Below are 24,107 nucleotides of genomic sequence, written 5' to 3'. Positions count from 1 at the left end.
CATTCGATTTAGCAGGATGTTAATATCTTAAATCATTAACATTAGGGTTGAAATAATGCAATGAAACTTTTTTTTTATCTACCTAGCTTTAAAGAACAAAGAAGTAACGCTAAAAATGTTACAAAGTAGAGCGGTAGTATTAGAGTTAGAAATCAAATAGAATTATATTTACATATTTTTTGAATAATTAAAGTACTTGAAATTGAACACAATAAACTAACTTAAAATGAAAGGCTGTTGCAGTGTTTGAGGGTTTTAGTATATTTACTAAGACCTTGTATACGCAATTCTGAGCTCTCGATGATTTTGAAATTAAATGATTCTCGATGATTTACCTATGAAAGCAATAATAATTTTGCCTACGCCAAAACTAAAATGTGCTGCTAGCAAAACAAGTTTATACAACTTCTATTATACGAGCCTTAGTCGAAAAGCCGTCGAATTGTTATGACAAGCTTCCAAAAATAATATAAAATTCCACTGAAGTACTCGTTTCAACCTGAGCGAGCGCACTCCAATATTGGCCAAAGTGGAGAGGTATAAATAGTTGTGGAATCGGGAACAAAGCGCGGGTCGCTAACTAGGGCCCGGGCCGAGGTTGGTGCGAGACAAGGACTTACAGCGGTTACAAACACGGCAACAATATATTTTTTTTTATATAGTAATAAGCTTGCGTTTGGCCACAATTACGCGTGATGGTAAACGAAGATGTATAGAAAAGAAAGACATTCATTCACTACATAGAAGAGACACAGGCAGTGAGTTCCCCACCTCAGCTGTCCGGATAATAATAAATTGGTAAAAGTTGTCATCAGTCATAATGAATAACAGAAGATCTGTTATTAATGCGTCAAAAATTAAGCATAGGAGAATGGTCAGTGTAGTCTCTGGCTTCACGTGACGTTGAAGAAAAGGAACACCATTATATGCCTTTCACAACGGGAGCAAAAATGGCACAGAAAGTGTAAGTGTGCGCGGTTGTTTTGTGACTATGACGTATATCTTTTCGTAGATGTTTGTTACTTTGACATGCAGTAATGTCTGGATTTAGATGAATTTTAGTTTGAAGATAGTTAAATACCTGGGGTACCTTGGTACTGTCCTTACAGAGGTTAGTTTTTTGTCCTGGAAAATTGCGTGGCTCCCGCGGGATAGCTATGTAGATGACACAATAACACCCGCCTGGCGATAGATTTCTCTAGTGGTAAACAAGGGTGTTCTGTTGCTTCTTAGACTTGACTTATTAGAACAGCTGCTTTTTTGAGGCTACACCTTTTAAATTCATTCGTTAAAGTATTGTCGCGAACTTCTCAAAACTTGTACCAAATAGGGTGAGAATGGTTAAATTTAGAAGTGGAATGTGGGGCGATCTGCCTTACCGGGGTGTCAAATTGTATAGTTGATCGGGGACGCGACAGCTTTAGTTTAGTCAAGGAGCCTTAAGATGCAGCAAAGTTTTAATTTATAATAGACGGGGTATCCGGAACACTTCTCTACTCTCAAAAACATGTGTAGCCGACGGTGGGAAAGGAAAGAGACTGCTAAGCTATAATGGGACTGGGTTGGACACGTCTGTCGCATGCACCCACAGAGGCGGGCTCATAGTCACCTAATGGGCATCGATGGACGGCCAACGACGCCGAAATTGACCGAGAAGGAGATGGTGGGACGATTTGGACGCGTATGCAAGGGATTGGCCTGACATTGTGCCAGATCGGAAGGTGTGAAGATCTAGAGGCCTTTGCCCAGCAGTGACGGGGTATGGAGGCTCTGAGAGTTTAAGTGATAGTGGATGAAGTGTCACTAGCTGTTGGTCGCAACTTTGCCTATGATCTGTGGTAACTTTACACGTTCTTGGGGTAAAATATAGCCTATGTTACGTGTTACTTGATAATATAGCTTTGTATAAAGAAAAAATGTAGCGGTTATTATACGATATCAACAATCCTAATTTTATTAATATACAACATCTTGTAGTTTTAGAGTAAAATGCCTGTGTCATACGGATGGACGGACAGGACGAAATTATAAGGATTTTATTTCAAACCATTTCATTCCTGATCCATCGTAGAACGTTATCACTGTAAGTTTCATAATAAACGCCCTTCTCAATCAATGCGAGGATACTATGAATTTTCTATGAAAAGGTATCATAGATATCAGACTGCCTGGTTCTTGTAACATTAAATATTATTAAATAATTTGTAAGTAGGTATATCAATTTTGGACATTTAATTTTGATGCTATGCTTAATGCAATAAGTAATTTAATTTAACTATATTCTTAATTTGTATCGATTTTTATTATGTGGTCACACCTGAAAGGGTAGGGTTTTTTGAAACTATATCTGTACAACTATATCTGTAATTAACTGTAACCTGAATTCCACACACAATTAATTATTAGGTATTATGATTATGATTATTATAGGTACTCCTTGCACAGGCTCCAGAGCCGTAGATACTTTTCGTAAGCTTTTCTATGCAATAAACTATTTTGATTTTATTTTTTACAAGCTTTTATTTAGTTTCACCTATCCCGTTGTCTGTCTGTCTGTCTGTAATCAATCTTGCAAGTTAAATTCGACCAACTTCTAGTGGTTGGGGCTTGAAATTTAGCTAACTTATGTAAATTGCGTGACAATACCTGGTAGTGACATCCTGGTAGTCCGGCCAGGAAAATCTCCACAGGGCTTTTCAACGGTGAATGGCATCGACTTGAAATTTGGTATGCAAATGTAATTTGGGTGACAATACAATTATAGTCAACAAAAAGTCCAGTCAGCAAAAAAAGCTTGTGTTAAAAATTAAATATTCACCAAAAACTTATTTCATACTGGGTCACAATTTAGTTGGTGCCATATCGGTCAGTCAATATTCATTCGGCTTATATTTCCCGCCACAGAAAAACAAACCAATCTATCCACTTCACCGTATCGAACATATGTTGGCAAACTTTAGCAATATCAAGTTGTGCAGATTAGAACAGCCGGTTCATTTTGACCGCGGCGGCCGGAGTTTCTGTAGTTTAGAGTGCTTCAGCAGCTGTGCAATCAACAGCTGTATCTGTGGTATTAGTGGAAGACTACTGGCAAATTGGAATGGAGAACGCGGATCGGCAAGCGCAGCGTAGGAAATCCACTAAAGGATGGACGGATGACCTGGTTAAAGCCGCGGGTTCACGGTGGATGCAGGCCGCTTCCGATCGAAGCAATTGAAGGTTTATTGAGGAGGCTTATGTCCAACAGTGGACGTCCTACACAGCTGATATGATGATGATGACTGGTAAATTGGAGTCACAGCATCACTATTCAATTTTTACTCTAACAAGCTCTTGAGCGTCGAAAAATAGTAAGCACACTGGCACTAGTACCGGCATCGCAAAATATTTAAACAGCCAATCGTCTAAATATCAAAATATCTAAAGCAAAATGCCTAAATTGCAATGACACCTAAGCAGCAAATCATCTAAAGATCAAAATGTCTAACCATGCAAAATGACTAAATTATAGATACAATAATACCTACGTGAACACATAAAATTAAATAATCCGGATAGAAAAACACATGAAAGTTTTATATGACTCACGAAACAAAATTTTACTCTTGATACCCACAAATATCCCACAATTCATCACAGATTCAAGTCTTTACTTTCTGGGACTAAAACTTAAAAATTTAATGGTTGTTAGCGTTACCATTTCTGAAGCCTTTTTTAAACCATCCATCCCATCCCAGCCTATATAAGTCCCACTGCTGGGCACAGGCCTCCTCTCAGAACAAGAGGGCTTGGGCCATAGTTCCCACGCGGGCCCAGTGCGGATTGGGAACTTAACCTTTTTTAAACATTGCCTGAATATTAGTTGCACGATGTAGTCTATGTACAGTCACCAGCACCAATATCTGACACAACAAACGTGCATAAATATCTGATACGACTCAGACTCGTCTCTGGCAGATATTAACGCTGGTGACTGTACATTTCTGAACGGTTCGTACAATAAACAGTTTTTCTTACTTTGATTTATAAGTTGTGCGGTAAAGTTTTGGACATAAAATATCGGGTCTATTTACTTGTCTTCGGTTTGAGAAACGTTTTGGCAATCTAGTGCTTACAAGCTAAATTTAGGGTATATAGGTTTAAATTTGCACTTTTTGCATTTGGTATTGATACAAAATAGAAAACGGGTATTTATTAAAAAAAAAAATTTTATTTAAAATTGTATGTAAAATAAAAATATAATATATATTTTCATGTATCTTTGTAAAACAATTGTTTCAGCATTGAAAGCCATATCTTGTTAAAAAAAAACGGTCTGATACTAATTGTAAGTCAGGAAAATATGCTTTTAAACGAATTTGTAAAGCTTCTGTTTCTAGATTTTTCTCAGTAACAACCACATTTGACGTAATTTTTACGGCGATGTAATCAATCCCTAATACAATTTCAGTCTACGTTTTATGTTATATCGTATATAAAGTTTAATATGTAGACGTTATTATTTTTTTCCGGAATAATTCATCAGATACCGTAAACTGCTTCAACTTTTCCCTCTGGCCCCAACATTGCCTGATTCGGTTTAGAGTCGATAACAAGCACCCTTCTAGGTTTTTAAACTTTTATCCCCCGTAATAATAATTCCCGTGTAAATGAAAGTTTAAAACCTATAAGAGTGCTAAGTTATCGGCTCTAAATCGAATCAGGCAATGTTGGGGCCAGAGGGCAAAGTTGAAGCAGTTTACGGTAGTGGAGTTAGTTGTAGGAACTAAACACCTCTGTTCAGGTTAAATTTAGTTAGTTTGTGAAGTTCGTGACGTCACGTGCTGAAAAGTTTCGTATAGCGTTACGTCACAAGTAACTTTAACTGGCTATAACTTTATTAGGGTTCCGGAGCCAAAATGGCAAAAACGGAACCCTTATAGTTTCGTCAAGTCCGTCTGTCTAACTGTCTGTCTGTCCGTCCGTCCGTATGTCACAGGCATTTTACTCGAAAACTACAAGATTTATATCAATGAAATTTGGAGTACAGATGTCTTGTCAAAGCCGCTATTTAGTTTTGTAGTTAAATTACAAAAATAAATATTTATAGGGGGGCACTCTATACACGTAACAGAAATTAAAATATATTTTTTTAACTCGCATCAGCGTGTGGCACATAGTTGGACAGCTCTTTTGAAAAGATAGTAAGGTTTCTCAAAAACTTTTTTGATTAAGTAAAGATTTCCGGAAATAATCGCTCCCAAAGTAGCAAAAATTGTGTCCCCCCCTCTATCTTGTAAACCGTTTGTCCAAAAAATTTGCAAAAAAATATGAAAAGGTAACGCTTAATAAATACTTTCAAAGAAAATTGGTTTCAACATGATCGGATATACCGTTTTTGAGTTATTGCCGAAAAACTGCGCTTCTCATCACAAGGACGTAAGTGCCGTGACGATACGCTCTTTTTCTGGTAATAGATTTTAAGACTGTAGTAAGTGTTTTAATTGTGTTATAACGCACATAATGATTACTTGTTTTTTTTCGTAATGGCTACGGAACCCTATCTTGGGCGTGTCCGAGATTCTCTTGGCCGGTTTTTTGTTTAATTGACAATCAGTGATACACTTTGTTAGAAAAATGTTTGCAATTTACACTATTAGCACACTTACGAGATGGATGAGCCATAAAGGATTTCCTTAAAACTGTCACAACTTCTAACTTTTAGTGGATTTTGTACCCCATAACACACATTTAATAGGTAACGCAGGAGACGTTACCATGGCAACAAAAAGTTGATTGATGTACGTGATTACTATTTCCTGTTAATGTAACAGACGAGCTAATTAGATATTAAAGGATAGTAGCCTACTATTTAAAAGTGTCTAAAATAAGATATTTTTTCGCAGAGGAACTGAGCGGCATCTTCGTGAAGAGTATCAGCGAAGGAAGCGCTGCCGACCTGTCCGGCCGCATACAGGTCAACGACCGCATCGTGGAGGTGGGTAGTTTGAAATAAACGCATTTTGCGAACAACGCCGCCGCAAGCCGCATGCTAGTAGCGCCATCTAGTTTACTCCTCGCGCAATCGTTTCGTAGATCGTATAACAATATCAGTAAATGAAAAAAACTCCTGATTAAAGGATTAAGAGACTTCCGCCAATTTTTCTTGTATTTATTTTGAAGGTGCGACAGAGCTAGTGTGTCGAGACAGGGTGCGTCCTAGACTAAAGCCTATGCCCATTCTTGAGGAAATTAAAGACTACCGGCCTCTTGCTCTTGCCATTGGCTCGTTCGCTGTGACAAGAGAGCGACGGATTATATTATGTCATTGAGCGCTGTGTGACAGGAAAAGTGCCCCGCGTTCCTCTGAGAAGGTTTTTGAAGTTTTAAGCGGGTGCAATAGGTTTGGGCCTTCGTCGGTTATGCCATTAAGTTAGGAAAAATCTTAAAAATGCGCTCGCAGTTGTCTCACCGCCGGCGAGGAAACGATTGGCTATCGACTATTTTCTCGCTCAAGAAACGAACAAAAGATATAAGATCCTGTGTGAGTAAAAGAGACATATATATTAATAGTTGATCGCTGGCGGTTCACACTGCCGGCGAGAACTCGCTCTTACATCTTTTGTCGCAGCGACAAGAGCTATAAAACTAGCTCATCGATACTCGCTCAGCGCTATTAGCTTGGCGGCCGCCCGGCTCGAGCGAGTGGAGCGAGTAATCGCCCGTCGTGCTCGAACACTCGCTTTTCACTGCTCGCCCACTCGTTTCTAGTTACTCGCTCTGCTCGCTTCTCGCTCATCGTCGGCGGTGGGACAAGTGCCCTAGGACGGTGACAGCATCTGATACTGATATCTTACAGGTGTAAAATAAACTAAAATTATATAAAATGCGTACAAGTAGCGCCATCCGTAAAGAGATTTTAGAAGACAACTACAAAGTATAACACGATCTGTTAAGGAATTTTAAAATTGTAATACAAAAACGTGCCAAGAAATTGCTCTACCAAGAACACAATGTAAAATTCGTGAACTGCAATTTGACCTAGTTTTAATGTTTTCCTAACTTCTCTCCATAAATCCGGGAACAGCTATAAATTAGTTTCATTCGTGTGGATCGAGAACGGACATAATTTGTAGCCGGTTTCCTGTGGCAAGCGAATGAGTTTCTATGTTTAAGATTAAAAGGTTAGGTATTTTAATACAATTAAAACAATTCAACTGCACACGATTGAACTGTTTAAGCCGGTTTTGTCATACAATTTAATATTTGTTTTATTTAATTTTTAATTTTTATTTTAAGTTAGTTTTTAGATAAGGTCCGTACTGAAAATCAGCGCCACGGCTTGCCGTGGCATTATGCTGAGTGGGGACCTGTTTAGCGTCATGTATGCCTTTATTTGTTCTATGTTTGTTCCTATGTTTGTTTTTTATGGCGTTAAATAAATGTATTTTCTTTCTTTCTTTCTTTCTTTCTTTCTTTCTTATAGGAAAAAGACCTAAGACCATATCGGAGATGGAGGGATTACTTAGATAAAAAATGATTAATTAATTAGATAAAAAAATAGAGATGTTGAAAGGTTATTTTAAAAGGGATGAGACCTAAGACCAAGGTGAAAATGAGGGACAACTTAGAAAAGGTTAGGTTAGAAGGTAATTTTAAAAAGGATTAGTAGGACATAAGACCGAAGCAGAGATGGAGGGGCAACTTAGTCAGGTTAGTATTTTAAAAGGGATAAGATTTAAGACCAAAGCGGGGATGGAGGGACAACGTAGATGTCTTCAGTAGATCGTCTTAGATATATACTGCTCAAAAGAAAACAAGGGCCACGCGAAGTTTATGGGTGAAACGAAAATACTAATAAATATAATTCTTTAAAACTTTTCTTGTTTTAAAATAGTTGTGTTAATAGAACATAACACAGTTCAAATACTTTTCATTCAATTAAATGTATTCAATTAAAAACGCAAACGTATTTTTGATTTAATTTTACCGGTAAATTTTAAGTGGCCCTTTATATTCTTTTGAGTAGTATAATTATATATCTCGCCATTCTCGCCTCGCAGGATGGCTTTAGCTTACGTTCAATAGTCGAGGAGCAAAAGCAGCGAGGTCTTTGCCTAGTATAATATTGAGATGCAAAATAAGATAATGTAGTTAAGGGAAAACCTTCGATTCTTAACTTAAAACATTACGGTCAAATTTCGAATTTGTTCAGTAGAATTAAAAATAAATGTACTTTATATTTCTGTTTTTCTTTCCGTGACTGCTTTCACAAGAATTTTACAAGCGAGATGAGAGGGTCACATACACCATGGGATCGATGGTCATTTTCATTATACTCGTAAGCCATACCATATCTCTTGTGCAATCGTTAAAATATTCACTCAATTAAAGCATCTATCCGTCACCCTCTTGATTCCATTAAAAGTTCGCAAATCCGGAGTATCTCGTCACATAACCAAATGGAAATTAAACGTTTGCGGCCCGGTTTAGGCTGCGAGTAGGGTTACTACACGGAAAATTTAAACATCCGGATAATCCGGAGAAAAAGCTTGATTTTCTTCAAAAAACTCTGAGAAAACTCGCAATTTCAGATTTTTTTCTCAAATGTAATAGGTAAAAAAAGTTTAAAATTATTTAGTGCACATGGCCACAGGGTTGATGCTGGAATTACAAACCCACAAACCCAACTTATGGGCACTCTTCCGCAGGGACAAGACTTAGGCAAAATGTATTTTTTTTTCGAACTGCTGGCAAACGAGCAGGCGGGTCACCTGATGGTAAGTGACCACCCCTGCCTATGGACACCTACAGCATTATTAGAATGAAAACCAGCAGTAATCCTAATAGTTGAAAGATCTTGAGGTATGGTAACCCTAACTGCGAGCATATTTGTTGAGTCCCTATTCATGTTGAAATTTAAAATGTATTTCATTTTTCCGAAAAAAAATAAAACATTTTGCAAGAATAATTTGTCCTTAACTTATTTTGAACTGTATCGAAAATACAAACTGAGACATGGATGCACAGAAAAACCAGAAAAAGAGACCAGCGCTGGGAATCGAACCCAGGTCCTCAGCAATCCGTGCTGCGTGCTATAACCCCTACACCACCGCTGGACAGGAATTTAGACACGAATTTTTCCTATGCATACATATCTCAGGTTGCTTATTTCTACTACGCTACTTATGCAGCAGCACTAGCGACATCTATGTTTCGCTCTCATCGAGAGACGTCACATTCTTTCGGAACCAACCGCTCACCCAGACAAGAGATGTCGCTACTAAGCAATCAAATTATGATTAATGCTGGTCTCTTTTTCTGGTTTTTCTGTGCATCCATGTCTCAGTTTGTATTGTCGATATGGTTTCACGGGATACCCGTAAAAGTAACAAATTTGGAGTTGAAATAAAAAATACAAAAAGACTCCAAATAACCAATCATATTTTGAACTGATTTGAACGGACCTTGACTAGTATTGCCCGCGAGTTCGTCTGCTCTGAATTCGTTTATCGCTATCCCACGGGAACTTTGCAAGTTCCCGTGGGATAAAAAACTATCACGCCCTATCGTGTGTCCTTCCGGTTCATCGGTTTCGACGTGATGAGGTAACAACCAAATAAATAAATTAACAAACAAGACTTACAAACTTTCGCATTTATAATATTAGTGGCAAGCAATATATTAGTGCAATCCCCCTGGTGTTGCAGGTGTCTATGGGCGGTGATCTACCATCAGGAGACCCACTCTCTCGTTTGCCATCCAGTCGAATAAAAAATACCGGCAAAGAGCGTGTCGGACACGCCCAAAATAGGGTTCCGTAGCCATTACGAAAAAATTAAGTACTTAATATTTTTCTAAGGATTTCGTATTTTATACGGAATCTTCCAAGTTTAGGTATAAACCTTTGGCTGCTATTTACTCATAAACTACTAATAATTCTCAAGCAAACTTAATCGTTATAGTTTTCCTTAAAAGTTTGATATATTTACTACCAGGTTTAGATTTTAGAGGGGGGGGGGACGCTCGATTTTAATGAAAATTGGCACTTTTAAGTTGAATATTTCGCAAACAAATTACTAAATCGAAAAATCGTCTTAGCAAACCCCTAATGGTTTTAAAAGACCAACGATATCCCACACTATAGGGTTGGATGAGAAAAAAAAATCACCCCCACTTTAAGTCTATGGGAGGTACCCTAAAAAAAATTATTTTAAAATTTTTAACTGTACCTACCATTTTGTCGGCATAGTTTACTTATATATCCGTGCAAAATTACAGCTTTCTAGCATTGATAATCTCTGAGAAAAGCCACGGACCGACAGACAGACATGGCGAAACTATAAGGGTTCCGTTTTTGCCATTTTGGCTCCGGAACCCTAAAAAAGCGGCGTACTGACATATCGTCTGAAATAAATGTTTTTTTTTTATTGTAAGTGAGCCAAATGAGTGTTACATAGTGAGCGTGTTGTACACCCCTTCCAACCAAAAGCCAGCTCATCTCTGCTGGGTGCCATTGACCTACTCGTACATGCGGTGATAATGATAAGGTTCGTTATCTTGAGGTCGTTATCTCGGGCGAGGTTCCCGGACCAACGTTTCCCCTAGTTTCTTGCTTTGTTTACTGTGTTAGTACTTATGCGCATATACATCTGGCCCTATAACACGAAGTGCAATACTCGAACATCGTATGTTGCCGTCCCGCTGACGCTTATGTCGTTTAATACGCGAGTGAAAGGGATGTTGCGATGCGAACTTCAATTTGCGAGTTTCGTAGTAGCCTCTGGCCCTAAACCAGAAGTGCAATATTCAAACTTTGTATCTTGTTCCGCTTGACGCTAATATTATGTATAACGAGAGTGAGAGGGACGTAACGATAAAATTTCGATTTTAGAATTTAGAAGCCGTGGTGGCCGAGTGGTTTGACCTATGGCCTCTCAAGCAGAGGATCGTGGGTTCAAACCCCGGCTCGCACCTCTGTGTTTTTCTGAATTCATGTGCGAAATTACATTTGAAATTTACCACGAGCTTTACATTGAAGGAAAACATCGTGAGGAAACCTACACAAAGCTGTGAAGCAATTCAATGGCGTGTGTGAAGTTCCCAATCCGCACTGGGCCCGCGTGGGAACTACGACCCAAGCCCTCTCATTCTGAGAGGAGGCCTGTGCCCAGCAGTGGGACGTATAGGTTGGGTTTTTTTATATTATTTTTAAAATTTCGTAGTAGCGGCACTGCGCCTGTGCTGCAAGGGGGTGCAGGAATGACCAGACTGCACCAATATCTGACAGAACAAAGCGTCATAAAAATATCTGACGCAACTCTATTTCTAGTATTTTCTAGTATTTTCTAGTATTTTCGCATACTTCGTTGTGTCAGATATTGAAAGAAAGATAGAAAATAAATTTATTTAACGTCATTAAAACGTTAAAATTAACATAACAATGGAAAAAGGCAAGAATACATGACGCTAAATAGGTCCACACTCAACTTAATGCCACGGGAAATGAGGACTTTATCAAAAAAACTAACAGCTAAAGCCAAAAACTCATTAAATAAAAAGTATAAAAACAAAAAAAAAATATTAACTTGTATGGCAACCGCGACCTAACCCCACCCTGATTAAACAAAACACGGTATACGTATATTATAGGCAATAATTAAGTACCTACAGATGAAAAATCGACAACTCGAAATTATACAGCCAAGGCAAACTGCCCAATTGCCCATTCAAAATATCGTCAAAAATTGAATTTGTCCCATTAGGATAAGTAATTGACAAATTTGGTATAGGCCGAAAGAAATAATTACCTACCACATCTTTTTTAATATATCAAAATTAATCCCTATTTCCCTTGGTCACGGCATCACGCGTGAACGGCTGGACCGATTTCGCTAATTCTTGTTTTCAACGTGTTTGATATTGTCAGGAGAATGTTCTTATAAAAGGAGATTTAGAAAAGGAGATTTAGAAAATTAAAAAAAAACTACACCGGGGACGTAGCCGTGGGCTTCAGCTAGTTTATAATATGTTTACGTAGATATTTTTTTTCTAGCGGAGGTCCATATCAATGAACTAAAACAATAATTAGGTACTTTGCTCACCCTCGACCTCATGATAGCAACGTTTATGCAAGAAATGTGTGTTCATGCAGTTCCTCCACCTGCCAATAAACTGCTACACTTTCTGCCAATAAACTGCTACGCAGTTTGGCAGAGCTGTTTCGATATAAGTATTTTGTACTTCCTTTTTAGTTTTTTAAGATAAATAAATTAAAATATATATTGCACTAGCGTTTACCCGCGGCTTCGCACATGTAAATCATTAGGTCCAGCAGAAAAGAAGAAAATTAAATCGTTGTTTTCATTGACGTTACATTAAAAACAATCATGGTCAAATTTCATGACTCTAAGCCCAGCGGTGGTTATTACGAAACTTTATCCCTATCCCGTAGGAATATCGGAATAAAAAGTAGGCTATGTTTTATTCCAGATGTCCAGCTATCTACATACCAAATTTCATGACTCTAAGCCCAGCGGTTATTAGTTTGAGATTTTATCCCTATCCCGTGGGAACTTAGTAGGTACTTTATCATTACCTACTATAGGGACATCAAAAGAATGCTGCACATTGCTTCGGGGCAGGGAGTTTGTAAAACGTGTGGCTTGCACCCTCATATGCATATTTCCTGAGGTTTTCGCTTAATACTCTGCAAACTGCAGATTTCACAATTAAGACTCGCCCAGAGAAGTACTATCAGCAAAACCAAGTCAACTCGACTTTTCAAACTTTTCGCGAGGACCAAAAGGAAGTTTTAAATTGAATTTTCAGGAACGGAATGAAAATTTGAGGAACAAGATTGAGCTGTTTAGCTTGTAAAGCTTAACGAGCTGTAAAGTTGCGTTTGTTGTTTGAGGTACTTTCGGACCCCAGGGAAAGGAAGAGTACTAATAAAGCCCAACAGGCGATTTTCCATCACTTTCTTTTACAGTTGACTGTATTTACGCAACTAGTATTTACTAGCACTCTTAAATTATTAGATACAGCAGTTGACTTGAACATGAAACTACCGTGAGACTCACTCATATTAAATATAATGACCCGGATAACTCACTTCTTAAATCGAGTTTAGCTCGACATGTTTCGGGTTAATCCGTAGCCCTTCGTCTTCGGAGCAACGCGACTCAGCGGCTGCTGCAACACGCGCGCACAATCCGCGCGCTTAATATGAGTTGACTTGAAATTCCGAGATTTTACAAAATTCCCGTGTGATGTACAATAATGGTATTTATAATATTGACATAAGTAACAATACAAACGGCAGTGCCAAATTTCGTGACACCATAGCCAGCGGATGAGATTTTAAGATTTTATTTTGATCCCGTGGGAATGTCGAGATAAGAGTAGCCTATGTGTTATTCCAGATGTCCAGCAATCTACATACCAATATTTCATCCAAAACCGTTCAGCCGTTTTAGCGTGGATGGGTCAATCACGGGTCATGGGTTTTAGGTACAAAAAAAGGAACGCTCTCCTAATCCCACTCATTATAGTCAAACTTCAAGACAACGTCAACTGTCGTAGGCTACACTCCAGCAATATTTTGTAGCGTTGTGTGCTGCTGACAGTACCCGCATGCAGGTCGTTATTTGCATGCTGACCGTAGTTTTCTCGACCGAGACTCGACTGGGAAAATTAGCATGATTTTGCATTTTCTAACTAGAAGGAAAAGAAGCTTTTTGGCCGGTAGGTAAATCAGGTAGCGTTTTATATTAAATAAATAAATATCACGGGACAATTCACACCAATTGACCTAGTCCCAAAGTAAGCTAAGCAAAGCTTGTGTTATGGGTACTAAGCAACGGATAAATATAATTATATAGATATAGATACATACTTAAATACATATTAAACACCCAAAACCCGAGAACAAACATTCGTATTTTTCATACAAATATCTGCCCCGACACGGGAATCGAACCCGGGACCTCAAGCTTCGTAGTCAGGTTCTCTAACCACTAGGCCATCTGGTCGTCTGACCAACATTCGGACATTCGTATTGCAACATTCTTTACACTTACTATACGATACCTACCAGACATATTGTGTCGGTGATGTTATTTAAAGGAATATTTTCTAATCCCTCAGACTTTTTCTATGACAAATACTTTTATACATTGTGAATTATAAGTAGTTTCCTTCCAAGGCTATGGATAATCTTCGGCATTTTAACGCACAAAAACACAAAATAACACTTTAAAATACCACGCGCAAACAACGTTAAAGTTTGATAGCAATAGACAGATGACATTTGAATTTAGCGTTACTAGTGCAAGAAATTAGTTCTATTGGTTTTCCGCAACATGGCGAGGTTTTTTTATAATTCTGGTCAGCCTTTACATTAGAAATTCACCATCTTTACATGTCATCTTATAGAATGCAGTAGGTTAGGTTAGTTTAATACCAACTCGGAAGAAATTACAATACAATACAACAATACAAAGACTCTTTATTGTACACCAGAGATAGTTAGCGATACAGAAAACAGATACACAGAGAAAAAAATTACAAAAAAATATATTAAATTTATATTATACTATGTCGGAAATAAATTACTTTATGGCAAATGAAAATTATGGAAAACGGTAGGTACATTATGGCATATGGAAAACGGGCAAACGATAGAGAACCGTTAAAGTAGTATTGATGATTGGAAAAAGTGCTATGACAAATGATCATTATGGTATACATTGTAATGACATTATGATTTTTTAATATATATAGATTCCGAGATCTACCTACTTATTATGTATGTTTTACAGTTTTCGAGTCGACAAATACGCGGTCTTCATTAACTGCACCCGAAAAGGGTGTTGCCAGCTCCATCTATCGTTGTCTCACGCAGCGCGACACTCGTTATAAATCGCTTCAAAATGTTAATGATATCGAGGTCTAATTTTTAACCCCCCTACGCAAAAACAGTGTTGTAAGTTTGAAAGAGAAAGAGAGATATTTATTTTTATTTCACCACCTTACAGTGATAAGACTAAAACACTAAAACTAACAATAAAACTAAGTTACGTGAAGACATGACAGGACACCAAAAATCAATACCTCTCCTTGCAGTCGGGTAAAAAAGCAACGCTGGTTTTCTATCAGTTTGAAACCAATCTCGATTGTTTGTGACATCGTAGCTCTCAAACGGATGAACCGATTTCAATGTGGTTTTTTTAATGTGAAAACAAAGTTCTTGGTGGTGGTTCTTAGCTATTTTTCATAAGAATCAATTTAGCCATTTTTGAGATATTATAGTTTGAAATATTTCTCTCTTCAATTTTTTTCCGTCGGGCAATCGGATGAAAAAATGGAAATAAGAAATGTAAAAGGATCGGATGATGATTACATGTAAAAGGACAAAAACTATGAACTTAAAGAACTTCTTTGCTCACCCGCGACCTTTATGATAGCTAAGCTTATGCGAGATATGCGTGTTCATGCAGTTCCTCAATCTCCACACTGTAAGAACACACACAAATCACCCAAACCCATCTCTCACCTACACTATGAAATTCTTTTATTTCATTGATATAGACCTCCGCAATACTTTGCATACTTTGCGTACTTTGTTACTACACCTGATTCAATAGATGACAAAAACTATTTTTATTAATTAGTGTAAAAAGTCTTACTAGGCTACGCTCTTGTGGTACCCGTATCACTCATTTTATGCCGCGTTAAGTTAGCCCTTTTACAAGTTGAAATAAGTAATGTACTTAATAGGTACTCACGAAAGATTCACGGTTACAGGTTGACGGAGTGTCGCTTCATGGGGTCTCCAACCACAGAGCTGTGGCCCTGCTGCGCGACTCCAAAGGCCCTCTAGTTCGACTGAAAGCTTTAAGGTACGGAGGTGACATCAATCAAAAATACAAACATTGAAACATAGAACCTCCTCCTTTTTTTAAGTCGGTTAAAAGGGGCTTGTAGGGATTTCAATAAATATATTTATAAAAAGTTATTTCAGGACATCGCGAAAAATAACCATAATCGTCCCGACCTCCTTATCTCCATATCTGTTTTAAAGTAATGGGCCTAATTTTGAATAGCTTAATAAATAGTTCTTTTTTTGTAGATTACAAGAAATCTGTGGTTAAAATATGCCCAATAAAAGCACATTAAAAAACAATTATTAAATTATTTCATCGTACGGAACTGGAGCTCTCTCCATGCGAGTTCGGCTCATACTTTCGTCTTCATCCGGTTTGCTTAATGCATTGTATGTATGATGATAATGTCTGTCTATTCGTGACCATGACCACTGCAATGTGGTCGAAACATTGAGGTAATTATTACTAATTTGTTAGCGTCGAATGTGATTTGATTAGTCCCGGTTGTGGTAGGTAATAGTTATGTATGAATGTCTGTCAAGTCTCTAGCTCCAGTGGTTTAGTGCCCCCAATAAATGCGGTCGGTAGACACTCGTTTGCAGCGATAAATCTGGTCACTTGACCCCATTTTGAAGGTGATTTTGAATTTCCCGCGACTCAAAAAGTAGCATCAAGTCGCCGCGTCGAGCAGCAGCGACGAGGTGGCTTCTTGCAGGAGTTGCCTTGGTCTTGGAAGGTGATTTCTTAATCTCATTCAGTAGCAGTCGTGGCAGTGGTACAAATAAAGTAAATCGGAGTGAATGAAAAAAATAACGCTGTTTTTGCCAAAATTGAAGAGGTTTTTTTTTTCCAGCGACAAAGCTCAACATTTTCAGCTTTATCGCTAAATGTTACGTGACCAGATTTGACGTTGGAAACGAGCGCTCACCTTTATGCTGTGCGTTGACTATCGATCAGTTTTTACCCTTTTGCAAGTATAAATAACAGATGTCGCCACTTTCAGATACCTTCGAGGAGCGGGGTTTGAGAAGCTACAGAAGGCGTTGGCGGCGCAGGACGGGCGGCGCTCCCCCCTCGCCCCCCCGAGCCCCTCCGTCACCTCCCTTGCCAAATATAGCTTTAGCGTTGTAAGTATTTTCCTCCAGGATATCGGGGATTATAAATAAAAAATTTTATTTTTAATAATTAATTGAGAACCAATTTCATGTAGGTATTTTATTGTCATCATGGAGCCATTTCACAGTTAACGTCATAGTGACATCCCATTAATTAACAAAGAAAATCGTTATGACTTTTCCTTTGAAAGGTTCCATAGTAGCTCATGAATTAAGACGACTGTAAAAAGATTATTACATATTAAATGATATTGTAACGGATAACTCACGTCTTAAACCGAGTTTAGCTCGACATGTTTCGGGCTATTTCGTAGCCCTTCTTCACAGGAGCACGCGACTCGGCGGCTGCCGCAACACGCACACTACGCGCCACCGCTCTGCTTTCGCGACTGCCCGACGAAACTAACATCGGCGCACAACTACCCGCATTTTACACACAACACTAACAACATCGCTCCGTAAAGTCACGATCACACCAACCGATGACGCAGGACGAGTATTTCAACTGTTTTCCAACTTGGGGGTACCGACCATCCGCAATCCCGGTTAAAATTTAAATGACGACTAATCTAAAATGGCTTCACGCCAAAATGGGGCTAGTTGTGCGCCGGTGTTAGTTTCGTCGGACAGTCGCGCGAGCAGAGCGGTGGCGCGTAGTGTGCGTGTTGCGGCAGCCACCGAGTCGCGTGCTCCCGTGAAGAAGGGCTACGAAATAGCCCGAAACATGTCGAGCTAAACTCGGTTTAGCTAAACAGGAAAAAATCTAAAAAACTATAACTTATTCACAGTATGACGAGTCAACGGTGATAGAAACCGAGCCGGACTCCGAGGTCCGTCCGCACCCGCCGTCGCCGACATCCCCGTCCGACGACGCCGAGATCGTGATCGGACGCGACGACGCGCTCGCCGAGCGGGACGCGAGACGCATCCAGGACAAATGGCGGGACATACTGCTGGGCGAGCACGACTGGCCGGGACACCAGTACCAGTACGACATTATTGTAAGTTGAAAGAGTCTAAATACATATTACGTATGACGAGACGAGTGATAAGCCGAGCCGGACTTCGAGGTAAAAGTACATACGGTCCATTAACATTTACTCGGAGAATTTTTCATAGTAATAAATTAAAAAAGAAAGAAAGGAAAGAAAGAAAGAAAATCCATTTGTTTAACGCCATAAAAACAGACATAGAACAAATACAAGACATACATGCCGCTAAATAGGTCCCCACTCAGCATAATAATACATGTGATAAGCAAATACCCCCTATGTCGTTTTAATAATTCACTATATAATTTTTCATTCGCCCTCTTCTATCCCCATTTACCTGTTTTAATCTTAACACTCTTTCTGCCATTTTGCATCTCATATACTCCATTCGTATTCTTCAATGTCTACTAGTGTCTTGACATAATCTACTTCCTTGTTTTCCCTTTATAGTTTTTAGACTTGTTTTCCATTCAAAGTTGCATTGATTTTGCGGGTGGTAAGACCTTGTGCATGGTCCGCCCGGATGCTACCACCATCTTGCTCGCTAATCCTGCCGTGAAGCAGCAGTGCTTGCACTGTTGTGTTTCGGTGTGGAGAGTAAGACAGCCGATGAAATTACTGGCACTTGAGGTATCCCATCTTAGTCCTTTAGGTTGGCAACGCATCTGCAATGCCCCTGGTGTTGCAGGTGTCTATGGGCGGTGGTGTTCTTTTACCACCAGGAGACCCACTTGCTCGTTTGCCATCCATTCAAATAAAAAAAAAGAAGTTCGCTCAGAGCTAACATTAAAATTTTATACTGATTTGCACCAAGTTTCACGCCACTTGCCTATACGAGTGGGGTTTATATGTGCTGAATCAACTCAAATAAGTTTATGATGATGATGGTTAATGGTTATCGATAGAAACTCAATCAAAACTGTTTCATAGACCTCGTATTTGTACTACAATGCTGCTAATAAACTAGATAATCTTCTATCTGATCTCGATAGTTTCTTATCAAATCTGCGAATTACAATCTACAGTCAACACGAGTTTGAAGTTTAGATCGTCGAATTTCATAAAATGAACGCATTGGAGACGAAATTGTCAGAAATTCATTGCAGGTATATCCACACCATATTCCTGTAATATCATCATCATCATTATCATCATATCAGCCGTAGGACGTCCACTGTTGGACATAGGCCTCCCCGTAGACCACCAGTTGCTTCGGTTGGGAGCGGTCTGCATCCACCGTGAACCCGCGGCTTTAACCAGGTCATCCAGGGTCATGCAGGTTTGCAGGTGGTAGGACCTTGTGCAAGGTCCGCCCGGATTGCTACCACCATCTTGCTCGCTAATCTTGCCGTGAAACAGCAGTGCTTGCACTGTTGTGTTTTGGCGTGGAGAGTAAGACAGCCGGTGAAATTACTGGCACTTGAGGTATCCCATCTTAGGCCTCTAGGTTGGCAACGCATCTGCAATCCCCCTGGTGCTGCAGGTGTCTATGGGCGGTGGTGATCTCTTATCATTAGGAGACCCACTTGCTCGTTTGCCATTCAGTTAAATAAAAAAAAAGGACCATCCATCTCGTTGGAGCATCTTCTTACGCTGCGTTTTTCAATCCGCGGTCTCCACTAGTAGAGATCTTTTCAATCCTCATTTGTTCTCCTAATACCTACCTATATGGCTGCCCATTGCCACTTCAACGAGCTAATACCCTTGACTATGTTGGTGACCCTCCTTCTTCATTTCTGATTCATTACTGTAGAGAAATCCCAAATGTGGTAGAAAATATATCTAATAACAAACAAATTTAACTAGCAATCTTGAGCTGACAAGACCTTATGTCTGACCTCCATCATATTATCACTTCCGGCCCGGAAGTGATAGCAAATCAATATTATGTGATCTGCCGTCCAGATTAATGGTCGGTAACTTGAATGTGGTCGGTGTTTCGTAGTGAATCATATTAACTGCTTGCAAACAAACTTAGTCACTCTTTGAACAGTTCACTTCTGGCGATATTGTCAAACATATTTTGTAATCTCCGTCGCATTCACCATTCTTTTCTGTCAACCGGAGTAGGATAGCGGTAGAATGAGACAGGAAATGCCATCGTCAGCAGTTGTATTTCTGTGGACATCTGATTGGCTTTCTGTTTAGTACCTAAGTCCTTTTATAATGTAGGTACCTACTTAATATTGCTGCTAAAATAAAATAAGTCATGCGCGCGCGTTTAAAAACACAAAACATCATCGTCTCTGTAGATTTTTTATTTTGACTTTTTTTTAAATCGCTTTCTCATTCTATTTCAGGTGGGGACAATAATCAAAGAAAAGGACAGCGGACTCGGTATATCACTGGAAGGCACGGTGCGAGTAGTGGGGGGCAAGGAGGTGCAAGCGAGACACTACATACGAGCTATTGCCCCCAATGGACCAATAGCTAGACTTGGGCTGTACAAAGTTGGTGATGAGTTGCTTGAGGTAGGAATTGGAGCACTCATTCAAGACGGCTATGTTTGTGCGACATGTATACATACGTGGCTGTCTTGTGTGGTGGCGGAGTAGCCAAGTAAATTTTAGTAAATGATTTTAGTTTAGTAATTTTACTTTCTGGATATTGTCAATCTTTTGGTAACTTAGTAAGTATAGAGTTAGGTACAGAAATGGGCTGTATGTTTTAGCATGTTCTCAATAAGTGAAACGTAAAATTTCTTTGTGAAATAAAGTTCTTTAACTATAAATCAATACATGAAGGGTTTCCCCAATTCGTGTTTTTTTTACCTCTTTTATCTTTAATTATGCCTTTTAATGCGGACCTTTCCAGAATTTGGTTACTTGATTATTTTTTTTTAATCATTAACATTGTTTTTTTTAGGTAAATGATTGGCGAGTACTAGGAGCGCATCACGTGGAGGTGGTGACGCGGCTGCGCGCCGTGACGTCTCCCGTCGTGCTAGTGTGCGTGCGGAAGCGAGACGACGATAGCCGGGCGAAGAGCGAAAGCAGCTTTGCTAGGGTAACTATTTAGTTTTATACATGCAGATTCATAATTTGCAAGATTTTCTTAGTTCAAAACTGCTCACAGAATGGACCACATTCTGTGAACAGTTTTAGTTTTGCATACTCAAGTTCAAGGTTTGCATACTCAACTCCCCCCAGCTCCCGCTCTATTATGGTAGTTTATTTATTTGATTCGGTACAATGAGGGCTATCGTTTTTTGTCTCACTAGATGGCGCACTGTTGCGTGAGGTTTTTAAGTATGGCTTTCAAAGTCTGCTATTACGGGCGTGAAAACAAAGTTTAGATTAAAATCATATTTAATAAACCTTAAAACCGTACCATAAAAATATCGAGCATGCCACAGTGTTGCATAGTCCCCGTTTTGTTCGGAAAAAAGGGAGGACAAAGCTTTCCGAAAGACAAAACTGTCTCAAAACACAGACATTCATTGCCTCGGAACGCATATTTGCCATAATTAATTTCAGATATTTCAAATATTTACAAAATTATTCTAATTATAAATAAACCCGCGTAGCTCACCCAAAAACTATGAGATTTGACATTTCGGAGACCTCACGCTACACTAGCGCCTCTGGTGGCGAATTCATACGCGATAGCCCTCATTGAGCGAATTAGATGGGTCATGACAAAACCGACTCGGTTAGGTTAAGTTGTTGGTTTTTTTTTAACAGTCCGATAATAATAAATCACTTTTCAGATCTAACTATACTTACGAAAAGTAACGTTATGCTTATTATCGTATAACACTATGAGTATTCATTTAAGGAAATTAATGTTGTACGAATGAATAAAAATTATATGCGAAATAACGTTATGCTAATTTCAATTGCGTTACGTTATGCGAATTAATATACACCCATTAGATTTCCATGTCACTGGGCCTGTTCAACATTTTAACCTACTTTTAATTCAATATTTAAACTCCTCATTTCAGAGCAAAGTCCTCGGCGGCAGTCTCCAAGATCTACTGGTTCCCCCCCAGAGGCTGATCAAGGCTAAGTCCGAGAGTTCTGTGGCTTCACTATGCAGTACCACCACTGTTATGTCCACGGGACATGACCACGATGGTGAGGATTTGTTATTATTATCTAGCTTGGATTGATGTCCCTCTGTTGGGCAAAGGCCTCCCCCCATGTCCACCATTCCTTCCGATCCAAAGCAGCCTGAGACCAGCTGTCGAGGAATAGGATGTAAATTTGTTATCGACTTTAAAAACTATGACTGTTCAAGGCTAGTGAATAGGCTGTTACTGAACCAGTGAGAAACATCTTTTGTCTCATCTGCACTTTTAATCAGATAGGGGTCAATCGCGGGTCAGTTATATGTAAAAAATGGGGAAATATTTTTTAGTAGACAATACGCGGCTTAGTACGCGTAAACCATTCGATCCGGTAGTTTAAATTAAAATTCTGGGGTTTTACTAAATTCCCATGAGAATTACCAAAATTTATGTCGTGGTCTTCATTGACGTTGCACGTACAACAACTGTGCAAAATTTCATGACTCTCAACCCAGCGGTTGAAATTTCGAGATTGTATCCCTATATCTCAAAACTCAAAGTCAGTCAGAGGGCTATGGAGAGGGCTATGCTCGGGGTTTCTATGCGGGATAGAATTAGAAATGATGATATCCGCAGTAGAACTAAGGTTACCGACATAGCCCGAAGAATTGCGAAACTAAAGTGGCAGTGGGCGGGGCACATTGCTCGCAGGACTGATGGCCGATGGGGTCAGAAAGTTCTCGAATGGCGTCCGCGGACCGGGAGACGAGCTGTCGGTAGGCCTCCAACAAGATGGAGCGACGACTTGGTTAAGATCGCGGGATCGCAGTGGATGCGGAAAGCACAAGACCGGTCTGAGTGGAGAGCCTTGGGGGAGGCCTATGTCGAGCAGTGGATGTCTTTCGGCTGACATGATGATGATGATGATCCCTATATCGGGACTAAAAGTAGCCTATGTGTTATTCCAGAGCCCTATTTCACAAAAAACATCCTCGTACAATTCTCGCAACATATCCTCGTACATCTCTGGTGAAAACGCAGCCTAAGTGTTCCTTTTGTATTGAAGAAACCTAATCAATTTTGTTCTTATATCATTCCAGAGTTCTGCACAGATGAGCTGGACCGCAACCGGTCCCGGTCGCTGGAACCCCTGAGCGGCCTGGCGATGTGGAGCGACCGAGTCGAATACATACAGCTGAACAAAGAGGAAAGGGGGCTTGGCTTCTCCATACTGGATTACTTGGTAAGCCTGCGGGGCTACTACAAAATTCGAAAATCGAAGTTCGTATCGTACCGTCCTTCTCACTCTCGTATTAAATGATATTAGCGTCAACGGGACGGCAAGATACGAAGTTCGAATTTTGCACTTTGTAGTATAGGGCGTGGTTCAAGAAACTTGCTGAAAAGAACAAAGAACAGACAAAAACGACACCAATGTGGTTCTGTACCAATCTCCGCAAACTTCTCTTGTCAGGTCTATGGACGAACATGTCGCTCTCAAATCGGTCTAGTCAGCCACGAAAGAATTGTGTTCTGGCAACTAAAATTCGTCTGTAACAGATGCTTAGATATGAATGATGGGTAGGTAACTATATCATCAGTCTGAAGACGTCCACTGTTGAAAAAGACCACCCCCTTGGAGCGCCACAATGAACGACAAGTTGCCATCTGCAATCACCGGTTGCTCGCAATTCTCACGATGGTCATCAATTAGCCCACCTAGTGGGGGGCCTGCCGGCGATTCATCTTCTGGTTCATGGTCGCCAGTCGAGGACTTTTCTCCCCCAACGGTTATCGGTTCTTCCAGCGATGTGGCTAACCCGTTGCCACTTTAACTTGCGTATTCTTCGAGCTACGCGGGCCCAGTGTGGATTGGGAACTTCACACACACCATTGAATTGCTTCGCAGGTTTGTGCAGGTTTATTTGCGATGTTTTCCTACACCGTAAAGCTCGTAAATTTCAAATCTCGCACATTAATTTTGACTATTCAGCACGAGCCGAGGTTTGAACCCACGATCCTCTGCTTGATAGGTCAAACCACTTAACCACCATGGCTTTTATTGGTAAAATAGTATCAGGGTATATTTTGACTGAGGACTGACTGAGTAAGGCACAATTAA

The 24,107-nt window shown here is 39.6% G+C and overlaps 1 protein-coding gene across 1 annotated transcript in view; it reads left to right on the top strand.

The window, feature by feature from the left end:
* The window catches only part of LOC141440425 (multiple PDZ domain protein-like), a gene marked incomplete in the record, with an annotated part of 268,707 nt that overhangs the window by 53,458 nt on the left and 191,142 nt on the right, over window positions 1-24,107 (top strand). Inside the window, 8 exon segments of the mRNA XM_074104949.1 lie at window positions 5,886-5,977; window positions 15,787-15,881; window positions 16,870-16,993; window positions 17,770-17,982; window positions 20,274-20,444; window positions 20,839-20,979; window positions 21,920-22,052; window positions 23,086-23,228. Coding sequence (XP_073961050.1) covers window positions 5,886-5,977; window positions 15,787-15,881; window positions 16,870-16,993; window positions 17,770-17,982; window positions 20,274-20,444; window positions 20,839-20,979; window positions 21,920-22,052; window positions 23,086-23,228 — 1,112 coding nt within the window.

The sequence above is a fragment of the Choristoneura fumiferana genome, chromosome 22 (genome assembly GCF_025370935.1).
Source record: "Choristoneura fumiferana chromosome 22, NRCan_CFum_1, whole genome shotgun sequence".
In the NCBI taxonomy this organism is placed as follows: domain Eukaryota; kingdom Metazoa; phylum Arthropoda; class Insecta; order Lepidoptera; family Tortricidae; genus Choristoneura; species Choristoneura fumiferana.
This window is presented reverse-complemented; position numbering and strand designations above follow the sequence as displayed.